The sequence below is a fragment of the Acanthaster planci genome, linkage group LG12, assembly GCF_054643075.1.
Source record: "Acanthaster planci isolate LZ-2023a linkage group LG12, COTS_SCS, whole genome shotgun sequence".
NCBI classification, from domain to species: Eukaryota; Metazoa; Echinodermata; class Asteroidea; order Valvatida; family Acanthasteridae; genus Acanthaster; species Acanthaster planci.
The window spans coordinates 3,028,241-3,047,277 of record NC_141788.1 but is presented as its reverse complement, the minus strand read 5'-3'; the positions used below and the strand labels follow the sequence as shown (position 1 = coordinate 3,047,277).

Genomic DNA, 19,037 nt, shown 5'->3' with positions numbered 1-19,037 from the left:
CTCAATGCTAAACACGAATTTCAAATAACCAATCATTAACTCTAACATAATTAATCACAAAAGAGTAAAATACGCATGCACACACTGATCCAAAAACAGCTACCATTACATGGATGAATCAAATGAAAAGAACTTTTATTTAAGCAAAATCCAAAAGCACGCTTGGAATGTTGAACCTCAAGACAGACAACCTTCAGACGTACATTGCCAAAGAGCCAGTTGCTGTATCTTAGAAAGTAAGGCCATTCCAGAACAAAGCATACGTCCAAGTCAGTGTGTGTGGCCATGCTGATAGGACAGATGTCAAGCGCACTCGTTGCTGTATTGAATGACCTCTGACATCCCTCATTTTAGGCATGTGCAGTTGGAATACCGAACAGGCTTCTGCTTCCCTTACATTCTGATTGGAACAACTCTGAAATACATATTCATGAGGATGGCAATGACTATTTGTGTGAACATTTACATGAGTTGACCATTGTCGGAGGTCATAAAGACACTGACGTGCTAGCCGTTTCAGACTGAATTAGGTGGCTGCGGCTGGCAGTAATACACACGTCTATAGGAAGTAGCCACAGCCCCTAGCCAGTGGCTCCCATAGGCACGTGCTCTTTCCAGTAAAGTAATTTAAATGAAACCTTAAGACTCTTTATTGGTTAGGTACTGAGACAGCACTCAGGAAACCACTTGACCTTCCTCAGAAAAACCCTAGATTTCGTGAAAAACATTTTATAAAAATCCCAATCTATTTACAACTCGTCACTGTTGAAGTCCTCAAACCCCTGGACATCACAAAGGGTAACATAAGCTGTCTAGCAATTTTTCCAAAGAGCAATGACCAACATTTAAAAAAAAGTAATCATGCTATTCCTTCAAAAACCAGTAGGTTTTGTCTTTGATCTTGGTCTGTTTGGGGTCCAGTTTTCTCAGGATTTCAGTCAGCCGCTTGACTATGACATCCGACTTAAGTCCGATCTTCTTGGACTTCAGCTTGTAGAGCAAATCTTTGGTCGTCATGGGCTTCCTAAGCAAGTAACGTCTGACAATGTCTTCTGTCAGCCCCATGGCCTCCCTGCATCACGACAGACAAAAAAATATTAAAAAAAAGACAGGAATATAGTTCCTATGGTTCAAAGCATTTGTAAAAATGCACAAAGAATGGCAGGGGCTGGATTTGGACCAGTGATCTTTGCAGTACAGTCGCTGTGCCTCATCAAAAGAGCTATCACGGTGAAGTGGAAATCTTGCAATGCAACCATGTCTCTGTTCCTCAGGTACTAAACAGAGATAATGGGGCATAAACAAGGGTAGATGTGGAGGGGAGGAACTGGCATGCCGTGGACCTCTTTCCCCAGATAAGGGGAAGTTTTTTCTTTTTAACTAACGACAGGCAAATTTTTATATCTACTTAATTTCTTTTCCTTCCAAAAACTCTGTACAAAGCCCCAAAATGTAATCTCTCCCTCACAATGGCCGTAAACATTTACAGGAAAATTATTTCCATTTTTTGCTCCCCCCCCGCGGAATTGGTTTGGATCTGTCCTGGGACACACATTTGCACTGCATAGCAACAAACAATCCCCAAACTACAGAGCAGCCTTGGGACAAGTTAGAGCGGAGATCATGCTGGATGCAGCTTCAAACTGAATGAAGGTTTACATTTTTCCAAGACAGACCAAAAAACTCACACATTCATCAGAACTCTACCAAGAAACTGAAGCCATGGAAAACGCTCTGTAGCTTCGGTTCAGTGTACACCTGACAATAGATCAGCAAACAGACTTACTTCCCTGGTGTCCTGCCCCCTGACTGGTCACCTTCCATCTTGAGTCTCTTTGATGAAGACCCTTCATTGGTACCCGGCGGCCTTTTGACCGATACTGAACGAGGACACACAATGAGAAATCAAACATTTGACAAAGACCTATGACTCAAACGACTTGATGCAAATCATCGACAGCCCCACCATAACAACGCAAAAAATTCCAGCTACCACTAAACGTGGTGGGAAAAGAAGTATAGCAAGTTTAAACAGTTAAAGAACTCAGCTATGGATGGAGGTTTTGACAAAATTTTCTTCATACACCTGCCTTGTACATATACTTGTTAACTGAAAAATTACTCAGCTATAGTACGGTATGCTTGCTACAACAGTACCCTGCAAGATAAAAACAACAACCCCAAGTGGACTCAGACTTGGAATTTTTTTGATTTGGACTCTGGACTGCTAACCTCTCTCTTGATGCAGCTTCCTCGCAGCATCAGACAGCGTGCTGGTAGTGGGCGGGGCAACGTTGGCACTCTGCGTGGGCGTTTCCGGTCTGCTGGAGCTCCTGCTGCTGCTTTTCGAGGGGAGCTTCTGGCTGGGTGGGGTGCCGGGCCTCTTGCTGGGCTTCCTCTGTGGGTAGGTGACCAGTTAGCAATGATAATGGCACCATGTTGCCTCATAAGGACCCTCTCATAACAACAGTTACAACACTGTCTCCCCCAGACATTATCAACCTGAGTTAAACTTTATACCAGCACTTTCTGTTTTTTTCCTGGTAAAAAGTCCAACTGAAGTTTCGATGCTATAAACATGTATTATACAAAAAGGCATCCCTCTTTCATTTCTGTGGTTCTTTCAGACTTAGGGCCAGTTTGTTTGACTCAGATCCGGATCACGATCAGTGATCCGCCGTTGGTTCACCGACACCAAAACCCGCCTAATGGATGGAGCGAGCCATCTGGATCACTGATCGAGATCCAGATCCCTGTGAAACAAACTGGTCCTTAACACGTACAGGCCCCTGATTGAAAAGCCTTTTATTTTGCACTGAGTATGTCTGGCCCGCTTAAATAATGAAAAAAAACACGAATAATAAATTTGATCGATAAGGTTCTGTGCTATTTGATACATAATATCTCATTATTATGCACAGGACAGCGTAGAGTGGTCTATGCAATCCCACAATAACATGAAAGCCTTATCTTTCACCATGAGGGATCAAGATTAGTTCTGTGGTATCATGGGTGTCTTAGAGCCAAAACACTAGTGAGCCGCATGGTGGTAATATAACGACATCAAGTTTGCCAACATCCAAAAGAGAGCTTCATGATTCAATCAAAGACTGCATAACAAAAGACAATGCGTACATGGCATCATTATCATCTAGCCATCCATATGGGTACCACTGAACTTCTTTTGTTTCCGATTTATTCATTTTTACCTGACGGGGCCATAATTCAGAGGTCCCCCCCAGGATAGATATTTGAACCATGGAGACAAAAAGAGTCACTCAAAGAGACGGGGTGATAGTCCTAAATTATGAAAAAAAAGACAACTTACTTGCATCAACATAGCCGACTGAATTTTGGTGTCGTCGATGTCACTGTCGTCAGAGTCGGAGCTACTGGAACTGCTGAAGGCACCTTGGAAACAAAGACAGTCACACCGAGAAAATTACGAATAACTTTGCCATCAATAAAGCAAGGTCGAACAAATGCAAAACATCACAACTGAACTGTTAAGACATTAACAGTTCAGTCGTACCGTGGACCGACACCGCAGTGCAACTAACAAATAACTCGGATAACGATCGACTTCTGCATTTCAGGACTGAGGCATGGGTGCCATGAGAGGGCCCCCGCCAAAAGGGAAACAATTAAAATGAGGGAAAACCAGTAAAGGAAACGGGAGAGAAAGGAAAAAGAACTGAGTAGAAGACATGTAGAATACCGCTTTGCTAGAAAATACCTTCGAATTGATCCCCTTCTGCTGTTGACAGGTTTCAGTTTGCTACTAACGAGTGCTAATATTGAGATATACATCATATAGCAATTTTCACTGCAACTTCTTCTTGCTGTTCAAATGCTTTTACAGCCAACACATTCTGGGCTTCATATCTCAATCAGATGGGCCCCCTGTACAGACACAGTGCATATAAGTTTGTTTTAAACTGACAGACTTTCACATCACAAATCTGTCTCGTGTCTCTCTCCGGCCTCACCTTCCTTTTTGGCCGATTCGTCCTTCCCATCTGTCTCGTCTTTCGTCTCCTCCCCGCCCCCTTCCTTCTCTTGCTCCTCCTCTTCTTCTTCTTCCTCCTCTTCGTCCTCGATCTTCTGCAGCTCCTCGTCCAGCCCCTTGATGTCAATCTTCTTCTGCTCCTCCTCCTCGTCGCTGATTGACCAATCAGAACAGGTGTAGTTATCCACATCGGCTGATCAAACTGTGAGACTCTACAAACAAGCTGAGTGTACTGAGTTACCACCAGAAAAGCTCAAAACGTTCTTCGTTTCCCTATTTGATCTGTGATTTTGGCAAGAGTTTTCTCAGTGGCTCGAAAAACTTTCAGGTGTCACGACGCAACCTCAGTTAGTCAAGGATGTCATCTCTCCCCCATGAGAAACCATGACGACACCATACCTGGAATCTTCCGAGATGTAGTCTAGTTCCCTGCCTTCAAAATCCCCCTCATCACTCTCCTCTTCGGCTTCATCGTCCGAATCCTGCTTCTTTTTCTTCGCCTTCTTAGACTTTGGCTGGCCTTTTCTCTTAGCCTTCGATTTGGCTGCATCGAGAAGTACAAGGAGGTGTTATACATGTAATTGCTTTTCATAATTGTAAAGAAATTTGTGCTTTCAGTCTGTTTACTGGCTGTCATTTGATGCATGACCAGCTTCACAAAACTCTTTGACAGGAAAACGTTTGGTCAACTGGAGTGCATATTACAGTGCAGATATACCAGCATTATACAGGTATACCTCAAGCCGGACCTATGAACCAAAGACTTCCACATAATGCAGGCTGTGCAAACCTTGTGTGGGCTAAGCCAGGTATCCAAAAGGGTTACCCCTTTCTCAGAAAAGTTTACAAGGCATTTTCAGGTTAAGGTTATTTGTAGCAAACGGAAGAGGAACAGTCAAGGAAACCCTCACCAAAAATCCAGCTTGACTCAGTGCAAGGAAAATGATTAATCTCACCAAGCTCTCTTTACATGAAAACAAAGGAATGACCACACTAGCTACAGTGGATAACGTAAACATGTGTATCTAACACCTGTATGTGTATGGATGTGTCTACACTTCGTTTTATCCGAGTCCCAACTCTTAAGTTAGTGAGCTCTTTGTCAAGATAGCTGCTTCATTTTCGACAAAAAACTGGTCCCACATCGATTCAGGATATTCCATTGTCTGGCATTCAGGTGCCCACAAAGCATATGGCATGTCTTCCCAACAATCCGTCTTTGAATCCGCGGTTATGCTACCTGTCTCATCATCCTCTTCACTCATGAACCCATCGCTCTCCTCCGAAGTCATCAGGTCTTGATAGTCATCGTCTTCCGTGATTCTCTGATCAAGTGATGGAAATGTCAAACCATTAAGAGTTTTACATTAGTCACAACACTCTCAAGTTGAGTCGTCGCAAGTAATTCATACTTTGAAACAAGGAACAGGAATTTCACTTTAATGTAAAAGATAATAAAGTTTTATAGCGACACTTATTTTGAAAATGTAGTCACAATGACCTCGACATTAAAATAAAGTTTTCAGGTTGATGATAGTAAATTTATGGATGTTTTAAATGCAACCAGAACTGCTGTGATTCACATCTAAAACTAAAGTCATGTCACATGGAACCTAGTTTTGAAGCTCTGGTGACTTATTGGGGAGTACATTTACTTACATTAGGCCCCTAAAACAAATGAATTAGGCACAGAAAGTCGAAAGAACAATAACAGATGTCAGTGTTGTAGTCGAGACCATCACAAGACCAGACACAAGACCAGAGACTGGACCATGCACAAGACCAGACACAAGACCAGACACAAGACCAGACACAAGACCAGACACAAGACCAGACACAAGACCAGTCACAAGACCAGTCACAAGACCAGACACAAGACCAGTCACAAGACCAGTCACAAGACCAGACACAAGACCAGTCACAAGACCAGTCACAAGACCAGACACAAGACCAGACACAAGACCAGTCACAAAACCAGTCACAAGACCAGTCACAAGACCAGTCACAAGACCAGAGACAGGACCATGCACAAGACCAGACACAAGACCAGTCACAAAACCAGTCACAAGACCAGAGACAGGACCATGCACAAGACCAGACACAAGACCAGTCACAAGACCAGTCACAAGACCAGTCACAAGACCAGTCACAAGACCAGACACAAGACCAGACACAAGACCAGTCACAAAACCAGTCACAAGACCAGTCACAAGACCAGTCACAAGACCAGAGACAGGACCAAGCACAAGACCAGACACAAGACCAGTCACAAAACCAGTCACAAGACCAGAGACAGGACCACGCACAAGACCAGTCACAGGACCATGCACAATACCAGAGACAGGACCATGCACAATACCAGAGACAGGACCATGCACAAGACCAGACACAAGACCAGCCACAAGCAACAGTGTGAACAGTGACAAAGGAATGCTTTTGTTGTAGTTCATTTGAATAGCTTGTGACTTGAATTCAGACTGGAGGTCTTGTGTGGTCTTGTGAAGGTCTTAAGTGGTCTCGACTAAAATACTGACAGACGTACATGGGTCATTCTATAAATTCAGGGTCCAAGGGTGTAACAACTTTGCGTCCCTGCTACACCTGACCTGTGTAATTTGACATGGAAATATCACTGAAATTGATTTTAAACTATTTCTATCTGTTTGGCGGGTAATCTGCATAAATTCATCATTCTTAAAAAATTAGAAAATGTGTTCTGGCCCTGACAGTGATTTAGGACACAGCCTTACCAGGTCGGCAGTCTTCTTGGTGCCCTTGGCCTTGGCTTTCATCTCCTCCTCCTCTTCCTTGCTTAGCTCCTCCCCTACACTTTCTTTCAATCGCTTCTTGACCATCAATGAGAAGTAATTGAATGTCCGGTCACGTCTAAAAAAAAAAGAAAAAAAAATTTCAAACTTTACAATTACAACTCATGTAAACATTTCCAAAGCACTACTTTCTCTCACAAGGCATGAGCTTTTTATGGCTTGATATAATTTTTTTGTGTTGGGTTTACACTTTTCTCGAGGACGTCCTGCAGGCCAATGGGAAAATTGTGGGTTTGTGAGAACAGATCAAGTAATTCAAACATATTTTGTCATCTTTCCTTTGGCTTTTCCTAAACAGAACAAATCTGTGTTTCACTTTGGGACAACTTTTTTCAAGGGAAAATCTGTCTTACAACTCCCAAAACCAAATAACCAGGAATCTCAGATGCTTTTTTACAACTTTTTACTGCCATGATACAAAATAACCAAAGCAGACTTCTGAACGTTCCTGTTCATGTCACCAATACTGGCACTGTGCTAATAAACTGTATTGATGATGGCAAAACCCTCGCAATAAAAATTCTCATAATAGCTCTTATGTAAAGCCCGCTTCATAACCCCACCCGACTTCAAAGCATTCATGAAGTGGGATAGCTTTGTGGGAAGGTACTCAAGCTTGAGTATGACACTATTTGTCGGGCGTTAAGAACTGTGAAGGGTTTGGGAAAAGCGGCAAACCCACTTTACAGAGGGTTGCTTCAGAAGGTTTTGCTGTGCGTGGGCTAACTCTGCAGGCAAAGTATTTGGGACAAACACGAGGAAACGGCAAAAGATGTACAAAGGCACGGCAACTAGTCAATTCTTTTGAGACAGTAATGATACAGACATATTCAAAACCCACCTTCCAAATTCCTCCTCTGCCTCCTCCGCGTTGAGTGTCTTGTGCGTAGCGACGGAGGTGAAGCTGTACCAGGAATCCACAGGGTGGGCCTCAAAGGATCCGTCCGCCTGCTGCTTGAAGATGAAATAACTGGAGTTCTCACTGACCAAGCCTTCCTTCTTGCCCTTGTACCTGGAGAAAAATGGCCCAAGCACGTTTGAGTTGGTTCACTACAGTTCAATAATTACGATGTCATGTGGAACTGTACACAAATGAATTCAACACATTTTGGTACCGACGGATTCTCAATGTGTCTGTCCCTGCACAAAGGGCCTAGACCATCTTGCTTGTTCACTGAAAACTTAAGTGTCATTTGTTTGCATAAGACTACTAGTATTAAATGCAACTCTAATGACATGGCTCAGTACAGAACGCACCAAGCACTTTTTTTTTAAAGTCAAGTAAAGCTGTGCCCTAAAGTTGTGGCTGTGGCTTCAACCAATGCGCCTGCCTGTGGAAAATAGATTCAGCCGCTGGGCAGCGGCTTCCAAGGCCACACTTGCTACTGCTAGCCATAGCCATGACTTTCAAACGCAGCTTCACGCTCACTTCCTCCCCGGCGCCCCAATCTGCTTGAGTATCCATGGCTGGTCCTCCTCCTTGTACTTCTTGGCCTGGATGCCATACTTCTTCCTCCTGGCCTCCTCCCGCCTCTCCCGGCCAAACTCGCTGCCCGCCCCTGACGTCGGCATATCCGGGTTCAGCATCTTGAACTCCTTCAGGTTGTTTTCTCTCTCCATCTTGGCCTGTCAGGAAAGTGGCCGTTAACTGTTTGGTTTAAAATTGAACCCTCTACAGGTGGGGGATGCTGTCTAGGCAGTGCGGTCTCTTGGAATCTCCCTACTTGAAGCTTCCTTGTGGTTTAAAAATGCTAAGGAACACATTTACTTGTCTCAAGAGACAACTACAATAGTGCATTAATTGTCGGCCATCTTGAATTGAAAGCGAGGTAAAATTTTTCTTTTTGGGACCCTTAGAATAGTGAGAGTAAAATTGACATTGACGATATAAACATTCACACAAACTCATGCCAGTTTTGGTTCAGAATAATTTAACATCTGTGATAAATTATATCTAAATGTTTTAAGCCACATTTGAAAAAAACTGAAAGTGAGGTTTGGAATTCAAAATAGTGCGGTACCACCCCGTTTAACAGATTACACTGAATACGATAGATTCAGGGAACAAGATAGCAAACGGCTTCCCCTTGAATAAGATCTCTTTGCTTTGACTGCGGTTGAAAGGTTTATTTAAGCTGGACTGGATCCTTGAAAACTAGGAAATGTTGAGGGGAAAAACTGCTTACCTGTTTCCACTTGGACAAATCGACGTTGTCTCCTCGGTTGAACTGCATGACGCTGTACCTTTTGGATGAGTTCCTGTCACCAAAAATTGACTACATTTTGACTTTTGGTCCATTAACTAAAATATCTCTTTCAGATTTGCCCGTCCAGTTTAGCTTTTTCGAGCAAAATATTCAACTCGAACACGGACACTAATAAATTGCGAAAAAATATGTAATAGTCTGATAGCTGGATTTGTTTGGGAGTATAAACCCCAGAGGTGAAGACTTCCTCAGGCAAATATTGCTTACTTACAATTTAACTCTGACAGTGCATTCTGGTGGCTCCGGTAATCCCATTGCTGAAGTGGTAGGTCTTGACAGACCTCTAAAATTCTGGAATAGCAAAGTTGGGCACATTCAATATTTTATTATTCCCAAATTTTATGATCCTTTACACATCAAACAATATTCTGTCAGTAGTACAGGTATTCTACCACTGGAAAACTGAAATCTGGTGTACACCTGGTGTGAGATGTAAATACAATCAAACATACGAAGCCAAACAACCGTGGTTGTGTATATATTGCACATGTCCACTGTAATATTAGATTTATGTTGGAGCCATCAACAGTAAAAACACCAGAAACTTGTGTGAACTGCGGTAGTCAAGAAGTTACAGCATAATGGTTTGTGATCTGTGGGGTGTGGGTACGGGTTCGAATCCTGCGTCAAAATTGTAGACGGGGAGAATATTTTTTTTCAGGAAAATAAAGCCTAAATGTATATACCGGATCTTATGGTTGGTTGAGCCTCATAGTGACTATACATGTGTGCTTGGTTGTGAACGGGGGTTTGGCTTCATGTGATTGCATTTGCCATAAAAGTTCTAGTCTGGTTCTGATCTGAAGACTCGCTGGTTTTTGTGTTAGGCATGTTAGGCCTACTTCCATGACTTCCGTTCAAGGAACGCGACCACAAATCTTAAGCAAAGCAATCGATCGGCCTTTTTTTATATATCTACTAAAAATATTTTTAAGAGAAGTAATAAGCTGAAAAATGTTAAGTATGATCTGATCGACAATAGGAGCGGATCCACTTCGGTCTGAAGACTCACAGTTTTGACGGACATAACTGGCAACTGCAGAGCTTCAAAGGCAACCCAATCGTGCTAACGTCTCGGGTTTTTCTACCATGTCTACAGTGACCTTTATTGTTGTGTGACTTTTCTGCCCTAGCCACGACCATTATTTTGTTGGGAAGGACTTTAGATCACATCTTGTTTCACAAGGGTTGCTACCCCCGACATGAATGTGAATTTGTGTCTTTGATTGTAAACCACAGAAAATAATTTGGGGAAAACTTCTGATTTTCTCTTGATCTTTATAAATCTCAGAGGAAAACCAAATATGAAGATAAATACCCATAGCTTTATTGGACTGTTCCGACCCATCTTTGGTTCACACGGCCACGGTGCATGTCGCATGCTCACACAGCGCTCGAGGCTACATACTGTATGTATGGGGATTTTTCCTGAAAAATTTTCATCGAATTGGTTCGTTTACCCAAAGTTTCTGTAGATAGCTATGACGCACAATGAAGCCAGAACGCATTGGTTCAAAGAGGGAGCCATTGGACTTGGAGGTCAGTGTATTCTGGGAAATCTGTGCTTTATCGTTAAACAACAACTTTCATTCACAAACATGCCTACTTTAATACCAAAGGTACGCGCGGGGGGGGGGAACTTTACACTGTCACCAGGCATGACTGACAGTCTGACCATGGAGCTATAAGAAAGGAATTTACTATACGACAATAACAGTTAGTTTTTCCATGGAGGATTTGGCAATCAACTTTTGACTCAAAATGTCCATTTGCTCCATTAAAGTTCAAGGCAGGTAGCATTTAAATGTCATTCATTTTGAAGTTTTCAGTTCTGTGTGGGAACTGGGATGCTAAATGTTGTGGAATTTTCTTTTGTGATAAATTAATTCCTACCTCCATGGTCTATCTCTGCCAGCCATGGGCCCAGTCATCGCAGATTATATTAGACATATTGTTGACTATTTGCCAACTACTGGAAAGTGAAAACAGGCCAGGAAATATTTGCATTACCAGGAAACCTTGTAGGCCTACTAACACTTCTGCTAACATTGACAGGCAAAACGCCACCTAACCTTTCTACGTGTATGTCTCCACAGAGCTAGCTGAGAATTCCAAGCTTGGTGTTGGGATGGATTGTACGTTTTTCCTTTTAAAGTGGACATTAATAGATGCATTAAGGGCGCTATTTGGTTACTCATTTTCTCAATGAAGTGTACCAGTTATATTTGTTTGTATACAGCTGGCATTGAATTGAAGCCACATAACTGCTGAGTTCACCTGACAGAATGTATGAGTGCGTAACCTAGTTGTTAAGGTTCAGAGCTCTGAATATGAGGTTGTCTGCATCTGATATGAGTTTTGTTCCTCTGCCCTAAAAAGTCATAGTATTATCCTTCTGGTTCTCAAATCATTTAATTTTAATATTGGTTTTTTTTTGGGGGGGGGAATATTAGTTGGAGTTCTGTATGGAGTTACCAGCGTGTGTGTGGGGCATCCTTTTGACACCATTAAGACAAAGATGCAAGCCCAGGCTGGCTTTGAGAAGGATGGACTCTTCAGAACCCTCACTAAAACCTTCAAAACGCAGGGTATCATTGGATTCTACAGGTAAGATGTGGGTCGTTCCATGAGGTCGGGGCACAATTTGTGACGGTGTCCTTGTTACATCCAAAACTTTCACCACCTGTCATGACCCGTAGAGTAGGTTATTTTCTCTGTAAAATAACACACACCTCTCTGTATTCAGCCTTGCAAGATGTATAACAATGTCAATTTGGAATCCACATGCAGGGAAATAGCTGTTCATTTTTACGGAACCCTTGTAACAATTGACGCCGTCACAAATTGTGCCCCAACCTCATGAAATGACCCTAATGTGAACGTTTCTTTATTGATGACAAATATTTGTAGATTCTTCTCAGAAATTAACATACATGTAACTGTCGCTATGCTCATATCCCCATACAGAGGCTCTATTCCTGTGCTGTGGGGATCGGGCATCTACAGGTCCACTCAGTTTGGAGTTTTTGAATCTGTGTAAGTCTTAAGAGAGTATTTAAAATTCACTTGGTTCTCCTAATGTGCCTAGGCCGTGTGCCAATTATGCACTAGTCTATGGGCAGCGGCTTGCATAGACTTGTGTGCAATATCAAGTCTCAGCCAGGTGATTCAGACTTAAGTCTCAGAGAAAATTAGAAGGGTGCTGTGATGCGTCAGTGAAAGACAACGTCGGCTTAGTCCTTAAAAAAAACTGACTTTTTGAAAATTATAAAGGTCCTACCCTCTTGTAGAGGCCAGAAATGGCTTTTGACCTGCAGAAGTGCAGATCCATTTTCAAAACATTAATATCAAAGCTTAGCACATAAATGTGTGAATCTCTTTATAAAATGCATTGATTTTTTTTTTGTTTACAATGCCTTTGCAGATACACCTTCCTAGATAACCCATTTTGTAAATATGAAATCCCTCTGACAGGAGGCTTACAAGTGTGAGTATTAAAGACCTTTTTGTCTCGCTGTTTTTTTTCTTTTCCAGTTTAATTAAATGCCACACAGTTAAAATTTCTATCTACTCTGTTTCAACCGTGGTGCTGCTATTTTCGCGTTTCTGTCACGGGCAGTTAGACATAAATTACCAGATTTGACAGTCTGTTCCCAACCTTTCTATGCATATCTGATGAGGGGCAGTGTTGTAATCAAGACCTCTTAAGACCATCATGAGACCGACTCGGACAGGAGACCTCCAGTCTGTATTCAACTCACAAGCTATTCAAATGAACTGTAACAAAACCATTCCTTTGTCATTACTTTCCCTGCTACTCATGACTGGTCTTGTGACTGGTCTTCCGGTGTAGAACTAACTCGGTGTGCTGTTCCATTCTTCAACTACTACAGGCGAGTGTTGCTGGCAGGTGCGTGCGGCTCAACAGCCAGGGCTATCATTGAGTCGCCTCTAGAACTTGCAAAGGTAAGATGTGCCTGCCTCCAAACAATCTATTTTACGGAGATATCATTCACATCTCTCCCTTGTTTGTAAATTAAGAGTGTAGTTGACATTGTTGAGTACTTTCAAATGTTTCAGGGGATTCCAAAGAAGGGAAAATCCTTTTCTTGAGGAGGAGAGGTTTTCTGTCGATTTCCCCCCCCCCTCCAGTTGCTCGAGGCTTCAGTCTAGCACTTCATATCTTTGGGGAAAAATGCTTTATAAATGTAGCATATTGCTACCGAAATCAGTGGATCCCTCCCCCTGGCTCTTTTAGGGTTAAAGATTCATTTCATTTTTATTTAGTTGTCACAAAGTGATTCCATTTATTACAGATCCGAAGACAAACCCAGCAGACCTGGCAGTTTAGAGGGCTTTATAAGGTAAATAGACGGTGTGTGATTAGACAAATTTTATCCTTAACCTGCTCCTCTCAGTTCTTTCAAAATCTACAGCCTGATTTTGGAGAATTTGGCAGAGTTGAGTGTGGGAGAGCTTCAGCCATAATAAGATTATTTTGAAAAAAAAACTTATGGGGAAAAAGTTTGAGGATTAAAAGACAGTGTTTGATGTTGTGGAGGTACTGATCGCGAGAGGCTTGCTTAATTTGCAGAAAGTTAGTTTTACTCACCAGCCCCCCAAAGATATTCTAACATGCATTTCTTGCGACTGCTGCTGTGCCTGCAAGGTTTGAGTCCCAACTCGAGATTCAGGAACAGACTCAAGTCCAATCTTTCTTTGTGATCAAAACTCAACTGGGGCTTAAAGAGTTTGGATGAGGATTTATAGCCTTGGATGGTCGATGACCTGAAACTTGTGATGTGTTAGCGCCAAGGTCGTTGTCATCCTTTGCACAAAAGTCCCATGAAATTGGCCCACGAAAGGCCAGATCCTGTGTTCCATGTAGACAATTTTCACCGGGTAACACATTCACACTTCAATCTTGTCAGGGTTTCGGTGTCCACTGGTGTCGGACGATGGGCCTGATGTGCACCTACTTCATCCTGATTGACACCCAGAGGCGACACTTCCCCCAGGTCTTCAACACCAGCGTCATCGGCCCGTTCCTTGTCTCGGGAACAGCTGCAACATATCCTTCTTTTTTTAAATCAATTTTTATTCAATGGATAGAACTGGATAGTCCAAAAAGGATGTCTGCAGAAATTGTTGACAAAGTTATTTTTCTTGTCAGCAAATTTGACTGTGACGGAAGGGGGCTCCCTATCTTCAGGTTTTTTCTAGTATTTCCCTCTTTGAAGAGTACCCCCAGGTGTTGGACCAGTCACCCAGCCAACCATCTTTGAAACTTAAGTCAGGAGTGCCTTGTATTCTTATCCTGGCAAACCTTTTCTAACAAAGGTGAAAACTTGTTTATTTATTACATTTTGGATTTTTTGGCCCTGACCGAAGTGTACTTTAACACTGTATACTCAGTGTATGCCCCCTAAGGCTTGTGACAAAAACCCCACAAGTGTACTCGGGCGGGACTCAAACCTGCTTACTAGTGCAGACGTCTTAACCACTCGACCACTGAGCTTGCCGGTGTCGGCTGTCGAGTCCCACCAAAGTACGCTTGTGGTTTTTTTCACAAGCCTTCGGGGCATACACTGAGTATACAGTGTTTAAATACACGTCGGGCAGGGCAAAAAATCCAAAATTTATTTACATCTCCACGGCTTGAATCCATCCTTGATATGAATATTTATTTACTTAAATTGAGGTATCGAAGGTTTACATTCCTTGACTGACAGTCTCACATTAGCTTGGTGGATCGTCTGGCCCCTGGAATACATGAAGTCACAGGTGCAAGGAAACTATGGAAAGTGAGTCAGAAATGGTGTAAGACTGAGTCAGTTAGAAATTTGTAAGGTTCTCGTGTGTGCTTTGATGATGGATTTTATTTTGTTAACACTTTCTGTTGAATCGTTCTCCTCCCCTTTTGAGGGCAGATTGGTTTCGATTGTTTGAAAACTTGGAACGTTACTCTGGTGACCCCTTTTTTTTTGGGGGGGAGCACAGTGCATTTTCAGAGGAAACAGTGATTGCAGTGTGCAAACCTGCACTTTGAAGTAGCCAGCTGACCCAGACAAGGGTGTTGGACAAATGGAAAGAGTTCTGCACTTGGAAACAGAAGGTTGTGGGCTCAAGTCTCCGCCGAGTAAGATGGCCAAGTGGAGATAAATCACAATGTTGACATGAAACTACTTGCTTTCTCCAACTCTCAACAGGGATATGCCTGTCTTGACCCGGATGCGACTGGTCATCAAGGAGCGAGGGGGTTTCCTGGCCTTGTATCGGGGCATCGGACCGGGCACCATCCGCAGTTTCATCTCCAACGGTACCAGCATGATTGTCATGGCCAACGCACAGAAGAAGGTGTCCGAGTGGGGCTTACGAGGGTAGCGATGGAGGCAGCAGGGAACCGGTGAAATATCCTCCGTGCTCTGTCAGGCTTTGTAACTGGCTTAGTGGCTGCTTTACTATAATGGTCATACTTGCCAGTTATGATCATTTTTATATATGCTATAACACATATATTGAATATTTTGCCAGGACATATTTTCAACAGAGAACTTTTTTATTTTTGAAGTGTGCATTTTTCTCTTTAAAATGTGAAAGGTTTGTGCGTGAAACGTTAGGACTAGCCTAACTGACAATGAGACATAAACAAAGAGTTGTTCCGATTTGTTGATTGATCTATGAACAAAACTTGCCAAAAAACTGTAGGCGAGCTTTCCTCCGAATCCACAAAATATGCTGAAATAAGAAAGTGGTATAGTTTTGACAGCAAATGCTAGTCAAACAGAAGATGGTCGACTTCTTGCAAAATCTACGAAGTACACTGAAATTAAATACGTACAACCAACTGTCGTCAAAACAAAATTGCAGAGACCAGTCAAATTACTCTTTGTAACTAAAAACGTCTGGTAAAAAGACTGGAGTAAATCAAGAAAAACAAAAAAGAATTCAGGATATTGGGACCCTCAGACTTTGCTCTGCATAACAATAATAGAGGTTATGCATGGCAGCCATCTCTGTGGGAAGCACTTTTGTGACGGAGGAATAGCACAAAAGGTCTACTCACAGTTATCCCTGTGGAACAAAAACTCCAATGGCCGCCATGCACAACCTCATATATGTTATAAGAGGAGTGTTTACATTGGGAGTCAACTGCAGTTGGAATTATGCCTTTAGACAGGCTAGGATGGTCCACTTCTGACTCAAATATTCACAGTAATTATTTATTTATTCAGAGCATTTATTCAACGCAGTCCTTTGAAGTTTACTATGACACCTAAAAAGAGTTTGAGCATTTTGGATCACACTTTTCCGTCACACTCTATACTGATATTTCTCTCCACAGTGACCACCTGTTTTTGTAATTGTTGTTAAGGTGCCAACAGGGTTTCATATATTTTGCTTTAAATTTTGCTTGTTTTTGGTTTAGTTTTGTTTTCCTTCATAACAACTTGGTATTCAGTATTTTTAGAGTTCTTTCTGATGCAGGGCTAGGTTATTGCACTTTTTGGCAATGCCAAGCGAAATGAGAAGTTTTCAGAGAAGAATTCATTATTATTTGTAACTCATGAATAAACATGTTTTTAAAAATTAAAGAAGAGTAACAGATAGTACCATTATCTTTTAATTCCACTTTAATTTTTGTGAACTACTTTTTATGTGTGAGTCATGAATAATAATAAGTTCAACAACAAAAGAATTATCTCCACTTTCGTTTGGAATTGCTTAAAATAAATTTTAGTTTGCTTTTTTTCCTGTTCCCTTTGACTGTTTTTGCATTTCATTATGTTACTGTTAGATTTGTTCCCGTTAGTCCTTGTCAGGGTACTTAAAAATTGATTTTCCTTCCCCATGAGGTATTTTTAAATATTGTGAAACTTGCACAGAGACACTAAAGGGTAACTGTATTGTGACAAGCAGTATTATGAGGAAAAATGTCTGAAATTCTTCTGTGCTGTTGACTAGAAGTAGGTAGAAATGAAAGGGTACGAATACGAATCAGTTTGATTATCATGAAAGATAAATTGCATTAATGCATTCATGTAAATAAAAGAGCATTTTGTTTCAAGAATTTTTTTATATAATATTATGTAATGGTTACAAAAGCTAGAGATGTTACTGCATAGTGACCAGTGGCGTAACTACGGGGGGAGGGGGAGCACGGGGAGGCTTCTGCTCCCCACAGAGGCCCAAGCCCTCCCCCGGGTGCCCCCCCCCATTTGAAATTTTGAAATGAACAAAAAAACATATATACCTAGTTCAATTCTTTTCAGTGCCACCTGAAAAAAAATTTGTACCCCAGGTGCCCCCTCAGCTGTAGCACCCTCAACTGTAGCACCCTAGTTACGCCACTGATAGTGACTTAATTTTGGAAATCATGATATGCAATGTTGGATGTGGGTCTAATGTTCAGGAACTTAAGCAGCCTTTTGTAGTTCCCTGTCTTGTCTTGCTGGAATTAGTGATATTTGAGTTGTGATTGTCATGGAAACAGACATGGTACTGATGAGACACTGCCTGTACAAAAGCATGCCGATCAGGCCCATGTGATGCATTTGTTTGGAATTTTCCTTCATTTTCAGCTGACCGTGGGATTAGTTGAACTGAGGCTGCATCCGAATCTCTTGTCTAGAGCTAGGTCTAGGTCTTCACTCCATTAGAAATGCATGGAGAAGCATAGACGATAGACCTAGCCGAAGTTCTGGAAGCCCATTTCGGACACGGCCTGAGACTCCACAGATAGCCTTTTTGGAGCATCTGTATGTCATCTGACTGTGTCCGAATGATAAAGCAATTTGCAGAGTCCTAGTTGCTAAGACTGGTATGGGAGCAGCAAGTGAAATAAAGTGTTCAACTTCAGCTTAACCTCAGGCCTGTTGGTTGCACACGGATCTGGATCTCCGTCAGTGATCCCAAACTTTGGTTCGCACCATCCATGAGGCAGGATCTGATGCTAATGAACCAGTGATGCATCACTGATTGCGATCAAGATCTACGTGACGCAAGCAGGCCTGTCGTTTCAACCCCAGTGCAATTTCTCTATTCCAAGTTAACTTTTCTTATCAAAAATTCTTTAATTTTTAAAATGCAGTCTCCTCCGCTCGAAGTGGAAGTAACTGTAGAAAATTTGCTAGAACTTTCTGACATTTACTTGAAAATTACCTTTCCAATATTGTCTCATTTCCCCAATGATTGTAATGCAGAGTATCTAAGTCACAACTTCTTGCCTACAAGTGTAGCTGTCTGTCAATTAACTACTGAACTTGTATAATGCTGCACTGTGTAAGACATCTGTACTAGATTATATATTAGAAGTATACATTGGAGTTAATCATTGATTTAGCTTTCTTGTCATTGTTTTTCTCCATGAGTGGATCCAGATTTATCGGAGCCCCTCAGCTCTTATGTCCAGTTATTGCGGACAGGCATGCATTACATTGTTACTGATGTACAACTAACCACCAGCGACAGAATTTGTTTTAAAGTGGGGGCCCAGTTATTAGACCATAAGGCATCAGCTTTTAATAAGCCAATCCATTGATCCCCACCCCGTATAGGACCTGCAAAAAGTGGGGGCCAACCCCCCCCCGGTCGAAAAAGTGAGGCCCCCTGTGTTTGCATGACATGTTAATAACCTTACAGACTGTTTTTTTTTTATTTTTACTACGATTGTCATTTCAGTTTCATGAAGTCATTCTTTTTTTTTATTTGACCTTCACCTATCCACAGCTGTTCTTTGAAATATTTCCTACTTGAAAAATTTAGCTTCCCAGGAATATTTGAGAATTGTAAAATAGCGTGAGCAACATTGACTGTGTGTGTACATATGGAAAGACCAGTTGTTTATTAAAGCGAGAGAGAAGAAAGCTATCCCTCTTGTTTGCATCAGTTTTTATGTTCAAACAGTAAACTGTTGAAAAAATATATATATTC

The 19,037-nt window shown here is 41.9% G+C and overlaps 2 protein-coding genes across 3 annotated transcripts; one reads left to right on the top strand and one right to left on the bottom strand.

Moving 5' to 3' along the window:
* Positions 1-105: 105 nt before the first annotated feature.
* LOC110977420 (general transcription factor IIF subunit 1-like) lies at positions 106-10,237 on the bottom strand. Its single transcript, XM_022231532.2, has 13 exons — positions 10,117-10,237; positions 9,316-9,395; positions 9,024-9,096; positions 8,267-8,463; positions 7,679-7,849; positions 6,760-6,895; positions 5,250-5,334; positions 4,409-4,553; positions 3,990-4,162; positions 3,329-3,411; positions 2,233-2,398; positions 1,787-1,880; positions 106-1,072 (listed from the first exon to the last, which is right to left on the bottom strand). Exons 1-13 carry the CDS (start codon positions 10,129-10,131, stop codon positions 865-867), a joined length of 1,626 nt encoding a protein of 541 aa, XP_022087224.2. The 5' UTR covers positions 10,132-10,237; the 3' UTR covers positions 106-864.
* A 117-nt stretch (positions 10,238-10,354) lies between these two features.
* On the top strand, positions 10,355-18,974 carry LOC110977421 (solute carrier family 25 member 48-like). 2 transcript variants are annotated; one of them, XM_087144066.1, is made up of 9 exons: positions 10,355-10,643; positions 11,558-11,711; positions 12,072-12,140; positions 12,529-12,591; positions 12,998-13,070; positions 13,421-13,468; positions 14,036-14,177; positions 14,845-14,908; positions 15,314-18,974. In XM_087144066.1, exons 1-9 carry the CDS (start codon positions 10,586-10,588, stop codon positions 15,486-15,488), a joined length of 846 nt encoding a protein of 281 aa, XP_087000192.1. In that variant the 5' UTR covers positions 10,355-10,585; the 3' UTR covers positions 15,489-18,974. The 2 variants fall into 2 exon arrangements, with proteins under 2 accessions (XP_087000192.1, XP_087000193.1); XM_087144067.1 differs by lacking the exon at positions 10,355-10,643 and adding an exon at positions 10,691-10,897.
* Positions 18,975-19,037: the final 63 nt, after the last annotated feature.